General features: G+C 40.1%; 1 protein-coding gene across 3 annotated transcripts in view; it reads right to left on the bottom strand.

The window, feature by feature from the left end:
* The window catches only part of golim4a (golgi integral membrane protein 4a), a 44,160-nt gene that overhangs the window by 7,584 nt on the left and 21,494 nt on the right, over window positions 1-15,082 (bottom strand). For 2 of the 3 annotated variants that reach the window (XM_037539788.1, XM_037539789.1), the window contains exons 4-12: window positions 15,000-15,053; window positions 14,050-14,200; window positions 11,156-11,238; window positions 9,658-9,741; window positions 7,682-7,834; window positions 5,676-5,876; window positions 4,178-4,422; window positions 3,493-3,563; window positions 1,152-1,210 (exon numbers count right to left, since the gene is read on the bottom strand). In XM_037539788.1, coding sequence (XP_037395685.1) covers window positions 1,152-1,210; window positions 3,493-3,563; window positions 4,178-4,422; window positions 5,676-5,876; window positions 7,682-7,834; window positions 9,658-9,741; window positions 11,156-11,238; window positions 14,050-14,200; window positions 15,000-15,053 — 1,101 coding nt within the window. The remainder of the gene's footprint in view (window positions 1-1,151; window positions 1,211-3,492; window positions 3,564-4,177; window positions 4,423-5,675; window positions 5,877-7,681; window positions 7,835-9,657; window positions 9,742-11,155; window positions 11,239-14,049; window positions 14,201-14,999; window positions 15,054-15,082) is intronic. The other variant, XM_037539790.1, reaches the window with a different exon arrangement.

The raw sequence follows: 15,082 nt of genomic DNA, 5'->3' as shown, positions 1-15,082 counted from the left end.
AGGCATCATGACTTTCTAACACGCTAGTCTATAATGGCAGAATTCTCAATTTTGACCAAGTTTTGGATGCACCAAAAATGGAGAAATTTCCCTGTGAAAGAACAAATACTACAAAATATGCAGCTGAATTCATTCTTTATGCAGCTCTCCCCAAGTTACACAAAACACCAGCTCAGTAGGTTAAGTTACCCTTTATTAATTCCACAACAGAGAAATTCACCAAAATTCACTTTCCGCATTTAACCCAGCTGTGCAGTGAAACACCACATACACACCAGTGAAAACACACACTAGGGGGCAGTGAGCACACTTGCCTGAAGAGGTGGGCAGCCCTAACCACGGCGCCCGGAGAGCAGTCAGGTTTAGGTGCCTTGCTCAAGGGCACTTCAGTCACGTACCATCAGTTCAGGGGATCAAACCGGCGACCTTCCGGTCACAAGGCTGGTTCCCTAACCTCGAGCCCATGACTGCCCCTATATAGGACGTTTCTGGGTTTACAAGCAAAAATAATTTTCAGTCTAATTAGCTACATGTAATATTCTCACTGTATACGCAAAACCTTTCTACTCACTGAGCGTTACTTTTTTTAGAGCTCTCATGAAAACTGCTGGCAGCCTCACAGAGCATTTTTACCCATATCTTCATCACTTCCAGCACATCCAAATATGTGTGGATTTCCCAAAAATGGGAACTACACCTTCCTGTTTTACTCCACAGAAACTTCGACTTCCTTCAACTTAGCGTCTTGACTTTTTCATGACCAGAGTACAACCACACATTTATACTTTCCTTTTTTGGTGAATAAAAGAATTAAAATCATCTCCTTCATGGCCAAAAGAGAAAAAAAAGGTAGAATATATAAAATTTATTTATTTATTTATTTATTTTACTACCCTCTGTAGTGCCTCACAAAGGCCTTGTTTAGTAGCCAGCAAATAAAATCAGATGTATCAACACAGAGAAAACACAAACGGGCAGTAAGAATCCATAATGGTTCATAAAAATTTGATATTAACTGACCAAACATTTTCAGTGCTCTGCAAGACTAAAGTGATCCTATCAGTACCATAAACATAAAGAATGCTCTCAACACCCAGCCCTAACTCTGCCTAAATTATCTGATGTATCTGTGTTTATGAAAACACCTCTACCTCTTCATGATGGACTTGCTTCTCCTCTTGCCTGTTATTGTTGCGTGGATTACTCTCCTCTAAAAAGAGAAAACATCATTTCACATCTCAGGTTTCATTATACAGCACATTTCATAGACCAAGGCAATTCACAAAAATATAAACAAAATAAAAATCAGCCGAGAAAACAAGCGATGCACTGGTGCAATTCATCAACATTTATAAACATGGGACTAAACCCATCTGGATCAGCATAGGGTTATAAATAAACTGCAGACAGTTTAACACAGCAACCCAGCGCCACCTAAACGTTCTGCTCTTCTAGAGTCAAAATCAATACATCATATAACGGTATGAAATGACAATCAAATCTAAACATTGACTCAACGCCAATCTTTTTTCAGCAATTATCTGCCAACACTGATGTGATTCTGATGTCATTGTGCAGCCCTAAAAATAGAAAGCTATAAGACGATACACTAATAAGATCAGCTGTGTTAGACTGAAAAACACAAAGCTGTCCAAAGGGGTCGTCTAGCACTGTGAGAGGGGAACCCTGCTTACAAGGACTCCTAATTTTGTGTTGAGGTTCTTGGCACATTTTAAGCTCCATATATATATATGACTCTTTAAAGCTGCCTACTCCTCACATGCAGAATGTAACATGGGATGGCTCACCAAACAGGGGATGTGAACTCAGGCTGTCTGAGTTATATCCAAGGGCCTACCAGGTGAGCCACCACAAGTTCTGGGACCCAAGTTCCAAGATTATGTACGATAGAAGGATGAGATAAACTAAAGCACTTGAACATGTGGCGAGCCCTGGGATCGAACGCAAACCCTACAGATGCTGCGTGAGCGCTCTACCACCTCAGGTCATGGTAATGGTCACTGAAAAGAGCACCCTTCTATGGGATTTCCCAAAAAAGGGGTGGGGAAAGCTGTCCGAATTTATAAACCCACCCATTTCTGTCAGGCATGAAAAAGCAAAGGATGCCAGGGGAAAACGGGCTTTCCCAGAAATCGAGAGAAGTTAATAATTAAAAAGATCAAATTTCCCAACAGAAATAGAAGCAAAACTGAACAGAAGGGAGGATGATTCCAGTTTGTGTTTTGTTATTTTCTTTTTTTTTTCTCTTTCCTTTTGAAAGAGACAGAGAGCAGAGAAGGAAACCTCAAGAGGAGGCTGGAAAAACTCAAAAAGTGAGGGGCAGTGCAAAACTCTCAGCCCTCTTACCCAAATGACCAGCTGTTTCTGCTGACTCAAGATGAGACAAAGACACAGCAGTGTGTCTCTCCGTCTCTGTGTATAGCAGAACTCTTTTGTTGCTATCCAGAACCATATAAGTGGTAGGCCACATAAAATGACATCAGCGGATGCTGAGGTGCATAGTGTGCGGAGGTCTGTAGAGTCTATCACTACAGATTTCCAAACTTCATGTGGCCTTCAGATCAGTTCAAGAACAGCGTAGAGAGCTTCATGGAATGGGTTTCCATGGCTGAGCAGCTGCATCCAAGCCTTACATCACCAAGCGCAATGCAAAGCATTGAATGCAGTGGTGTAAAGTGCTGCCACTGGACTCTGGAGCAGTGGAGATGTGTTCTCTGGAGTGACCAATCACGCTTCTCCGTCTGGCAACCCGATGGATGAGTCTGGGTTTGCCCATTGCCAGGAGAACGGTACTGTCTGATTCCATTGTGCCGAGTGTAAAGTTTGGTAGAGGGGGGATTATGGTGTGGGGTTGTGTTTCAGGAGTTGGGCTTGGCCCCTTAGTTCCAGTGAAAGGAACTCTTAATGCTTCAGCACCAAGAGATTTTGGACAATTTCATGCTCCTAACTTTGTGGGAACAGTTTCCCTTCCTGTTCCAACATGACTACACACCAGCACACAAAGCAAGTCCATAAAGACATGGATGAGCGAGTTTGGTGTGGAACAATTTGACTGGCCTGCACAGAGTCTTGACCTCAACCCGAGGGAGCCTTTGAGATGAATTAGAGCGGAGACTGCGAGCCAGGCCTTCTCATCCAACGTCAGTGTCTGACCTCACAAATTCCCATAAACACACTCTTACCAGAAGAGTTGAAGCTGTTATATCTGCAAAGGGTGGGCCGACATCATATTAAACCCTATGGATTAAGAATGGGATGTCACTCAAATTCATATGCATGTGAGGGCAGACAACCGAATAGTTTTGCAAATATAGTGTATCTGTTTATGAACTCTTACTGTTACTTGAAAATCAAAATTAGCCAGAGTGCAGATTATTCTAATTGCTCTGTTTCAATGACAGTACAGGCATTACTAATATTTTATATTCTCAGTGTACAGTTGCCAAAGCAGAGCTTATGCAAACTTCTCACCATCTTGCAGATCAACCCGAGCATCTTCCTCACCCTCACCAGCATCTAGGTGTTCATAATGTGCCTTTTTCCTGAAATGAGCAATAAACGATAATGATGTTAATTAACAATCCAGATACAGCAGCTTACTGTGACTTCAAATAGTAAGTTATTAAAAGAACTGGTTAAAGGAGAACTCCACTAATTTTGCAAAATTCCATAATCATTCAATGGTTTATATGTAAACAAAATCATTTTCAGTGTCAAATGCACCTTTTTAGAAAAAAAATTATTCACCATTAAAGTACTAGGAACCAGACGTCCGATGCTTTTAATGGCTCTAAAAACTACAACCCATTAAGTTATTTCACAGAATGCTTTTTAAAGTGATGCTGGACACCCGAGTCATTATTTTGTGATAGTTTTGTTATAATTACTCCAGGATTACTTGCGTGTTTTCTGTCAAAACTGCATCTCAACTGAGATCAATGCGCAGGATAACGTGTTTTTGTTGTTATTAGTCTCCTTAATGTTCATATGATCCACACAGTCACTCTGACAGACTGTAATACACTACAGGAAGTGTAGGGGGCGGTATATGGCTTCTGTACTGAGTGGAAGTCCAGGTAGTTAAACTCTCCATAGTTGACCTGTTAATCGAGTATTGAAACAGTCATTAGCGTGAGAGTGTGTGCTTGCGCTGAACCTGAGCTGTTCCTCTCGGAGCTGCTGTTCTCTGAGATCAGCCTCTCTGTGCTGCTGTTCCTCTCTCTCCTTCTCCAGCCTCACTCTCTCCTCTCTCTCTCTCTGCTGCTGAAGCTGTTGTCTCTGGAGCTCCTCTTGTCTAAGCTGGAGCTGCCTCCGTCGCTCCGCCAGCTGCTCAGCCAAACGCTTCTGCTCCTGCTGCTGCTCCAGTGCAGACTTTACGTGTGCTGCCTGGGTCGGGCCGACCTGCAGACAGACAGACAGACAGACAGAAAGACAGCAGGCTACTGAAACTGCAGGACAAATTTTCTAAATAATGCCATCATAGTAAAAGCAGCTTTGTTGAAAATCCAAACAATAACCCTTAGGCCTGATTCACACATGCTACCTCTGCGTGGAGTGAGCGCTGCATCACTACAGATCGAATGCGCTGGCCTTTCAAACATACAGTGTTGTAAACATGCAGCAAGAAAGTTATATAGACATTCCTTTTTCCAGATGGATAAATGGCCACATCAGCCACTCTGATCAACAAAAATATCATTTATGAAAGTGAACGATATGTTTATTTATCCTCAACGCCATTCTGACTGATTAGGCAAAAGTTTTAAGCCAAAAAATGTTTTAAGAAAAAATGTGTAACTAGTATTTCATCATCAAAGTAGGGGGCGCTGGTGAGCTTTTCCTCACTGTCCAATGAACAAAAAGCACAGAAAGGTCCCCCATAAAACCTCAGTTAAGCATGTAATGTGAGTCTTGTGTGCAGAAAGGACATTGTATACAGTAAAAACAAACATTACCATAAATTAAAACAGTTCCATTAGCTAGTGATAGCTTGTTTTGTCGGTCATTTTGAGGCATGGGCTTCGGGGGAAGGCAACGAACCTTGGCGAGGATGGCAGGGAGAGAGCCACGAGTGTGGAGGGGGCGGAGCACAAAGCCTGAGCTTTCCTGACGGACGCGAGTCACAGGAGTGACAGCGTAGGAGGAGGACGACGACAGTGCCAGCAAAGAGTGAGTCCCGAGCTCCGGCCCTTCCACACTTGTGGCTCTCTCCCTGCCGTCCAATGCATGCTGGGTACTGTATTAACACACAAAAACGATGCAAAATTGTGGATTCTGTTGAACTGATGAGGCTGTGGGTGCAATGCTACTCTACAGAATATTATGTAACATAATAAATAATATTAAATACTAAACAGCTAAATAGTTTTAGGCTTTAATCTCATAAGTAGTTATTAATTTAACATTCTGTGTCAACTAATTTGAGTCTGCACTTCCAACATTTGTTGTTTTAAAGTCAAACATCAAATTAAAACCTCTTCTTTTACATAAAAGCACAAACATGATATGGATTGAAATAATTAGTGTTTTCTCCACCATTTCTCCACTTCTTTAGTGAGTTATGAGTCAGAAAGACTGCATGCTGTTGTTACCACAGATGATAACTGCAGCTTCTAATAGTCAGACGCAGAAGATGACTGGCTCAGTGTTCTAACCAGATGGGTGGCGTGCTGCTCCCGCTCTACTGCGTTCTCATCCGGCTGGTTTTGTTCTATATCCCTCTCTCGATCCTCGTGTTCAGGTTCCTCTGGATTCTGATGCTGCTCCACATCTTCATTCCCCCGATCTCGCTTCTCCTCCTCCACCTGTGCTCCTGCAGCTTCTCGCTCTGCTGGTTTGTCCTCATGGTGCTGCAGCTGAGGGAAAGAAATGTGAGTGAGTATGTCAGGTTTTGGTGACGTTGGCTGGAGAACACTGGTATTGTTGGAGTTTGATAAGGCATTCTGTGTTTTCACACTGAATAATATTGAATTTGTTGGAGAGAGTTGGGTTTTGTTAATGTTTGCTGGTTGGGTTTTGGTCAGAGTTGCTGTGTTTTGTTTGTGTTTGTTGTGTATAATGAGGGTTTTTGTTGGGTTTTGTTAGTGTTTACTGGAGAATGTTGGGCTTTGTTGGTGTTTACTGGACAACGTTGGGCTTTGTTAGTATTTACTAGAGAATCCTGGGCTTTGTTGGTGTTTACTGGAGAATGTTGGCTTTTGTTGGTGTTTACTGGAGAATGTTAGGCTTTGTTGGTGTTTACTGGAGAATGTTAGGCGTTGTGTTTACTGTAGAATGTTGGGCTTTGTTGGTGTTTACTGGAGAATGTTAGGCTTTGTGTTTACTGGAGAATGTTGGGCTTTGTTGGTGTTTACTGGAGAATGTTGGGCTTTGTTGGTGTTTGCTGGAGAATGTTGGGTTTTGTTGGTGTTTACTGGAGAATGTTGGGCTTTGTTGGTGTTTACTGGACAACGTTGGGCTTTGTTGGTGTTTGCAGGAGAATGCTGGGTTTTGCTGGTGTTTACTGGAGAATGTTGGGCTTTGTTGGTGTTTACTGGAGAATGTTAGGCTTTGTGTTTACTGGAGAATACTGGGTTTTGCTGGTGTTTACTGGAGAATGTTGGGTTTTGTTGGTGTTTACTGGAGAATGTTGGGCTTTGTTGGTGTTTGCAGGAGAATGCTGGGTTTTGCTGGTATTTACTGGAGAATGTTGGGCTTTGTTGGTGTTTACTGGAGAATGTTGGGCTTTGTTGGTGTTTGCTGGAGAATGCTGGGTTTTGCTGGCGTCTACTGGAAAATGTTGGGCTTTGTTGGTGTTTACTGGAGAATGTTGGGCTTTGTTGGTGTTTACTGGAGAATGTTGCGCTTTGTTGGTGTTTACTGGAGAATGTTGGGCTTTGTTGGTGTTTACTGGAAAATGTTAGGCTTTGTGTTTACTCGAGAATGTTGGGCTTTGTTGGTGTTTACTGGAGAATGTTAGGCTTTGTGTTTACTGGAGAATACTGGGTTTTGCTGGTGTTTACTGGAGAATGTTGGGTTTTGTTGGTGTTTACTAGATAATGTTGGGCTTTGTTGGTGTTTGCTGGAGAATGCTGGGTTTTCCTGATGTTTACTGGAGAATGTTGGGCTTTGTTGGTGTTTAGTGGAGAATGTTGGGCTTTGTTGGTGTTTACTGGAGAATGCTGGGCTTTGTTGGTGTTTACTGGAGAATGTTGGGCTTTGTTGGCGATTACTGGAGAATGCGGGCTTTGTTGGTGTTTACTAGAGCATACTGGGCTTTGTTGGTGTTTGCTGGAGAATGCTGGGTTTTGCTGGCGTCTACTAGAAAATGTTGGGCTTTGTTGGTGTTTACTGGAGAATGTTGGGCTTTGTTGGTGTTTACTGGAGAATGTTGCGCTTTGTTGGTGTTTGCTGGAGAATGCTGGGTTTTGCTGGTGTTTACTGGAGAATGTTGGGCTTTGTTGGTGTTTACTGGAGAATGTTGGGCTTTGTTGGTGTTTACTGGAGAATGTTGGGCTTTGTTGGTGTTTACTGGATAATCTTGGGCTTTGTTGGTGTTTACTGTAGAATGTTGGTGTTTACTATAGAATGTTGGGCTTTATTGGTGTTTACTGGAGAATGTTGGTGTTTATTGGAGAATGTTGGGACATAAAAAGGTGCCTGAGCTTTGTGGCTGTGGTACCTGAGACTCTGTGTCCCTGTGCTCATCAGGTTGTCCTACGTGGGGGGGTTGGGCTTGCAAGCCTCCTGCAGGGGGCTGGTGCTCCTCTGGCTGCCTCAGACTGGGCATCCTATTCAGAGTCTCTTTCAGCTGCTTGAATTCATCCACTTGGACCTGCAACCCAAAAATAGAAACATTACACTCTGACACTTTCACCCTCCGACAGTGCAAGTGTGTGAATCTGAGGATGGTGTAATACAGCAAATGACTCAACTTACAAGAATCACTTAAGCTATGACACTTTCCCTGCATCAGTGGTGCAACATACAATATTTATCTAAAATGTATCAGCAAATTTAGCTGTATGATAAGCATCCCATCTCTGTTGAGTTTAAACTTACAAACTTCTCAACAATAAATCATAACGGTAGCAATTATTCTTCATGATGTTCTGGGGTGGGAGGGATGGGTTTGGTGGTGATGACTGACATGAGACTAGACAGTGAATACATAAGACACACAAATGACAGACAAATGATATTTGTGGTGAAAGGTTTTTTGAGAGTTAGTACAACCCTGTTTCCAAATAAGTCAGGACGTTGTGTGAAATGTACCTGAAAACAGAATGCGGTGATATGTAAATCATTTAAACCCCACATTCAATTGAAAATAGTTCAAAGACAACATATCAAATGTTGAAACTTATATTGTTTTTTGAAAAATATATGCCAATTTTGAATTTGATGCCAACAACACGTTCCAAAAAAGTTGGGACAGGGGCCTGTTTACCACTGTGTTTCATCACCTCTTCTTTTAACAACACTCTAAGCGTTTGGGAACTGAGGAGACCCTGCTGTAGTTTTGAAAGTGTTGATATGTTGTCTTTATACGATTATCAATGAAATATAGGATTTAAATAATTTGCACATCATTACATTCTGATTTAATTTACATTCTGCACAGTGTCTCTTGGACTTTTTTGGAAATGGGGTTGTAGAACTGAAAAGCCATTAGAAGCAAGCAGTCAAGATAGTGAAAACAAAGCCAATCAGCATCCACACCAGACAGGTGGGTAAGAGAGTCAGTCAAAGGCAACTGATGCAAAAACAAAGAATATTTGTGGACCTAACATACAGGAATCCTGTATACAAAGAAAACTATGACCCATTAAAAATCATTATGTGCCTCATTCATTCCAAAAGAAAAGACTGAGCTGGATTCTAAAGAATTTCCACTTGACTGAATTCCACCTTGTCTAAATCAGCCTATCATTAAAATGCTTATCCTATATATATATATATATATATTAACGGCAACAGTAAGTGTCTATAGTAAACCTAATGCCTATAGTGTCTACAGTAAACCTATTGCCTACAGTAAGTGTCTACAGTAAACATAATGCCAATAGTAGGTGTCTATAGTAAACCTATTATAAACTTACATATAGTAAGTGTCTATGATAAACCTAATGCCTACAGTAAGTGTCTATAGAAAACTTCCACCTTCATTTTTACTGCTCCATTATATTTTACAGTTTTGGTTAAGTGGAAAGAGCAGTGCTCAAAGTCTTTCTTTCATATCAAGATCAGACTGATGAAGTCAAAAGCTTCAGTGGAAGTTCTAGATGTTCTATAGAAGGCTGGTCTTCTCTCAGCTGTAAAGGAACTTCAAAGTGACAAAGAAAACAACATGATTCAGCCCAGGGACTCCGAGGAACAAGCTGATATAGACCATTACTATCAGAACCAAACATATATCTCTGAAATGTTAACAGAAAGAGAGAGAGAGAGAGAGAGAGAGAGAGAGAGAGAGAGAGAAAGAGAGAGTTTAAAAGAGTTTTAAAGCTCCAGGTTGTTTCATTAGCAGGAACTGAAGCATGCTTCTGTGAATAAAGGAACGAAGAGCAGCGCGACCCACAGATTGTCCCAGCTCAGAGCTCAGCATTAGAACACAGCAGCATGCACACACACGCCTCAACCACACACACACGCCCTGACCTGGGCCGCCGCTAGCGCACTCTTGTGGTCCTCCAGCGTCAACACAAGCTGATCATGGGCTGCTTTTAAATCCTTGTGCTGTTGCTGAGGGGGTCATCACAGGCAAAGCTCAAAATTAAGCAGCTGTTTTTCACAAAACCACTTCAGTTCAAGTGCGGTTAGCACAACGAGCCAACACACAAACACATCCACAACTCAGGACAGTGAATGGAACATTTAAATCTACACGTAGTACACAACAGGAAAACATGATAACCTGTTTCTGTAGTATAAAACCATACTAATTATTAATGCAATTACTTTTAACGCTTTTAATTGTTTTTATTTAATAATTTCACTACATCTAATAAACCATGAGTAATTATTCTATCTTTGATCAAAGATAGAAGAGTTTCTAAATGACAATACTAACTAAACCAGATACATGAGGATACCTACAGCTAATACTACGACTTCCTCATAGAGAATATCATTACTTCTAGTATTTATCTTATTTGTATGTTATTATAATTTAATTATAATATAAAACACTTAACAACAAATAAACACTTACTTCCCAGATAAACATCTTTTTAATTTTCCCATGTGACTAAAACATTTTCACTGTACTGTATGTAGCTTAGTTAATTAGTATACAGCATACGTATATATATTTGGGTCATTCTACAGAAACGTCCATTTTTGTTTCCCTACCATTTACAGATATATTTCTCTTAAAAAACATGTTAGGGTTATAATATAATGAAAAAAAAACAATAAGTTATTGTAACAATTACACCTTCTTGAGCCTCAATTTAGTGATATTAGTTTTTAATCAATTATCTAGAACTCCAGGCACCACAGAATAGCTTGTCCCCACAGTCATGTGTATAGGGTGTGGATATATTTTGAAGAAAAAAACACATTTTTCTGCAATTGTAACTGTAATAATCTACATGTGACTATGAAATATATGAATTAAATGGCAACAAATATTAACAAATGGCAAATAAATATTATAATATATATAGTGAAAGTTGTGGTCCCCAGGAGTCATGTCAGTGGTGTTACTGCATAACAGAAAAAACTCTTATTTTGAAATAAAAGTCACACTGATGACCTCACTTGACTTCCTCTTACGTTTTCTGAGGATCTATGAAGAAAAGCTCATGGTGAGTTCACTGCGTCTTTCAGTTAACAGACATTTTCTCATTTAGCTCATAATTTCATATGAGTTAATTGTGAAAAAATTAATGGATTAAATTCCATATTTTAGTGGATTTTCTATGACTGACACCTTGTGGTTTGATGCTCTGTAGCAGTTGTTTTGTAAAATGCAGGTTTTTTTTAAAATGCAGGTCTCCGGTGTTACTTTTATTATGTGTAACACCAAAGACGATCAGTAACACCGGTGACTCCTATGGAGAAACAGAAAAGTGGACCTTTCTGTAGAATGACCCATTTATATCTGCTCACGTCACAGATGAACTTCATTACCCATAGTTCCTGTGGGCCTTACCCTCGTATCTTGAAGCTGCACATGGATTTCCTGATGAGCTTTCCTCAACTGCTTATTCTCCTCCCGCAGATTATAAACATTTTCTATAGGAAAAGGACAGAGAGGGAGAGAGAGAGAGAGAGAGAGAGACATATTTCAGTACTGCATAAACTCACCAACCACGTTATCAGAAACCCTCTCCCGTAACTCCACCGTGCCAGTGAACAGTTACAGTTCCCATCATCAATGGTCAGTCTCTGACCACAGAGTCTCTCTCTGCTGGATATATAATTATGCACCTTTACAGTGGACGTGTAAGGAGTTCATTAATCAGCCAATTAGTGGAAGCGCAAGATAAGTGTTTGTAATAAAACGGCCAGCTAATGGAAGCGCAAGGGAGGTGTTTCTATTAAAGTGGCCAGTGAGTGGAAGTACAAAGTGGGTGATTCTAATAAAGTGGCCAGTGAGTGGAAGTACAAGGTGGGTGATTCTAATAAAGTGGCCAGTGACTGGCAGTACAAGGTGGGTGATTCTAATAAAGTGGCCAGTGAGTGGAAGTACAAGGTGGGTGATTCTAATAAAGTGGCCAGTGAGTGGAAGTACAAAGTGGGTGATTCTAATAAAGTGGCCAGTGACTGGCAGTACAAGGTGGGTGATTCTAATAAAGTGGCCAGTGACTGGAAGTACAAAGTGGGTGATTCTAATAAAGTGGCCAGTGAGTGGAAGTACAAGGTGGGTGATTCTAATAAAGTGGCCAGTGAGCGGCTGCAGATACATTTTAACCCACTAGATGGCAGCACAGTTGTTAACTGAAGCAGTAAAGAGCAAATGAGGAAAATAAATGCTTTTCTACACACAGCACACATGAAATTAATTTATAACTCCTCTGAACTAAAACTGTAATCATAAATTCAACAGAATTACATTTATGTCAGCGTATTGGGACAATTTGTGTCCACTCATTTTCCTAAAGTGAGCTAACTTCAATGGATCAACTTCAGCACAGCCACAGCCAAGTCATGTTATTAAAGCATCTGTTAACTAGAATAACTTAACTAGAAGAATAGAATATCCATTTATAATTTGTACTAACTAAAGACAAATGGTGTCTGTTTTCTGAGGTCTCACTGGCTAATGCAATTCTGAGGTATGTCAAAAATGCTATACCATGTTACTTGACAATATTTTTACAATACACGATACATATCACAGCATTAGGTCTTTAAAAAGTAGAACAGATATGTTCAATTAAATGGAACAGACAAAAAAAGCCCTGCAGTAGCATGTTTTAAAAAAAATACTGTCAATAACAATGAATATAATTATTATACATGATTTTTTAACATTTCAAAGTGTGCTGTAAAACCCTTTTCTCTGCTGTGTGTCTTTAAACTTAAGATAATACAGTGGGTTTTTCAATATGCAAATTAATGCATAATTCAGTAGAAAAAGTTTCATCTGTACTAAATATCATTTTTGACAAACTTCCAACACAAAAAAATCTTAGAAACATAACCCTGTTCACCAGCAGCATCTCACCTTTACTGGTATAATATGATGAATCATGCTTAATTTGAACTGTGACACAAACTAACAAGGCACAGATGTTCCATTATGATTTCAGGTTGACTTTAATCACTAAAATAAGGTAAAAATATGGTACAGTACTTGAGTGCGATGTTAAAAGTGTAGGCATTTGTTTGTGCCAGCAGGCCGTCTTGTACAAGCGCATTTAAGATCAGCGCTTAAAGCCTATGGGGTTATATGGGGCTTTACTATAGCTGCTCATCCTATGGTGGATTGGATCCAACCATATACAGGATGTGTAGTCAGGATCTATCGTAAGTTGACTGAAGCTACTATGAAACCTTTTCTATTACTGCATTATGGAACAGAGAGAACTTGCTGCCTTAAATTAGACTCCGGAATGGGGAACTATTTGGTCTAAACTTAGCAGAACATCCAAAAATCTAGCACATCAAGTTATTCATTCCAAGGTTATTCATAGAGCATAACACACCGTATAGAAGATTTAAAATGAAGCTCCAAGCTGGCCATTATTGTCATATATGTTCTAACACTGCTCCTGGAACATTTTTACATATAGCTGCTGTCGAAACAAAACCTCGTATCTCCGTTTTTGCTGTTTTTCAGTTTTTGATACAGTCTGAAAATGCCTGTTGTTTTTTACATTGTGTGTAAATTTCACAATGAATGAACCAAAAGAAATGGCCCAAAATGACTTGGAAAAATGTCTGGTTCCACTGACTTCCATTAAAAGTAAAGTAGGTTTTTTCCTCCTCCTGTAAAGTTACTATTTTGGAGATATGAGGTTTTGTTCCGACTACAGCGATGTTCTGCGAATGTCCTTTGGTTGAAAAATTCTGGAAATATGTAAATTCAGAGTTGTCTGATTTACTGGATATTGAATATAATTATGACCCATGTTTGTGTCTCCTGAATGACAACTCCAATATAGGGTTAAACGTTATACAGAGTAAACTGCTGTTTTCTGGATTTACTGCTGCTAAAAGGACAACCCTAAAAAACTGGATCACACCTGGACTTTACTGGAATCATTCTGGGCTGTTAATTTCCTTAGCATAGCAAAACCTGGATGAACTGACCACTGCTGCGTGACTTAACCATGCTGACACCATGACTGTTCAAACAAGGCAAACCTTTGTGTTTTCCTGCAAGGTGAGCATTGAACACGTCCTCCCTTATTTAATATTGTGATGTTGATCATTCTTGCTGTCCACATCTCTTATGTCTCCTTTTGTTTTGGCTGTCTGTTGCTCCCCATTCCCTTGTTGCTTGTTGTTTTGTGAAATAAAAATTCTTGATCACAAAAAAGTAAAAAGCAAATACGTGTAGGTGAGCGTGAGGTAAAAGGGACTGAAAGAACGTGTTACCTTTCAGTTTGGAGATCTCCAGCTCTTTGGTGTGCTGCAGCTGGTCGTATCTCTGCCGGTGATCGTTGAGTATCTTGCTGTGGTCATCACCCTGAGCCTGGTGCTGCTCCTGCAGCTCGTAGTACTGCTTCTTCAGCTCCTCGTGCTGCGTCTGAGGACAAAGACATACAGACAGACAGACAGTGAGACAGACAGACAGACAACAAGGAAAAGCACTAAACCTAATGAGTTTTAACTGATGAAATACATGAACTGCATGAAGCGTCCAACCCGTAATTTATCTGATAAACATTGTGACTGACTGAAATCTTTATTTGAGATATTATTTTCCATAAACTGAATTCCAGGCCTGTTTTTTTGCATACACTCTTAAAAAAGATGGTTCTTTAAGGGTTCTTTAGTATAGGGAATAGTTCTATTTAGAGTTCTATAGAGAACTATTGCATGCTTAAATGGCTCTTTGCATGGTGAAATGGTTCTTCAGGTTGATGGAAATGTTGTCAAGCTTTTAAAAAGAGCAGAACCCTTTTATGGTGCTATATAGAACCGTATACAACATGTCCTCCATCAATCTGAAGAATTATTTCAGCGATTTAAGCATGAAATGGATCCTTATTGAAGCTATTCCCATTACTAAAGAAGCAGCGGTGGACATTAACTAAGTAAATGTAATTGGCTTCTGTACTTAAGTCGTTTTTCGTGTATCTGTACTGAAGTTTTTTCATTTTGGGTGACTTTTTACTTTCACTCCACTTTTTCAGAGCCACTGATGGAAACTGTTTACCTTCAGTGTTTTGTGCTTATGATCATTTTAATAGACGTCAACGTCACTAATTAATGACGTTCTATTAAAAGACTGGTTTACCAAGAGAATGGCTCATGGTCATCATTTAACACAATGGGAAGTAAAGAAACCAGAAACACTGGCTTTCCACCCAAGCCATACTGACCTTCAGCATCTGGTGCTGCGTGTGCAGAGAGTTAAACCTGCTGCTGGCATCTTGCTGTAGAGGAACGACAACAAAAAAACATA

This window comes from Pygocentrus nattereri, chromosome 7, assembly GCF_015220715.1.
Source record: "Pygocentrus nattereri isolate fPygNat1 chromosome 7, fPygNat1.pri, whole genome shotgun sequence".
In the NCBI taxonomy this organism is placed as follows: Eukaryota; Metazoa; Chordata; class Actinopteri; order Characiformes; family Serrasalmidae; genus Pygocentrus; species Pygocentrus nattereri.
The sequence above is the reverse complement of the archived record's forward strand: the minus strand, read 5'-3'. Positions and strand labels throughout refer to the sequence as shown.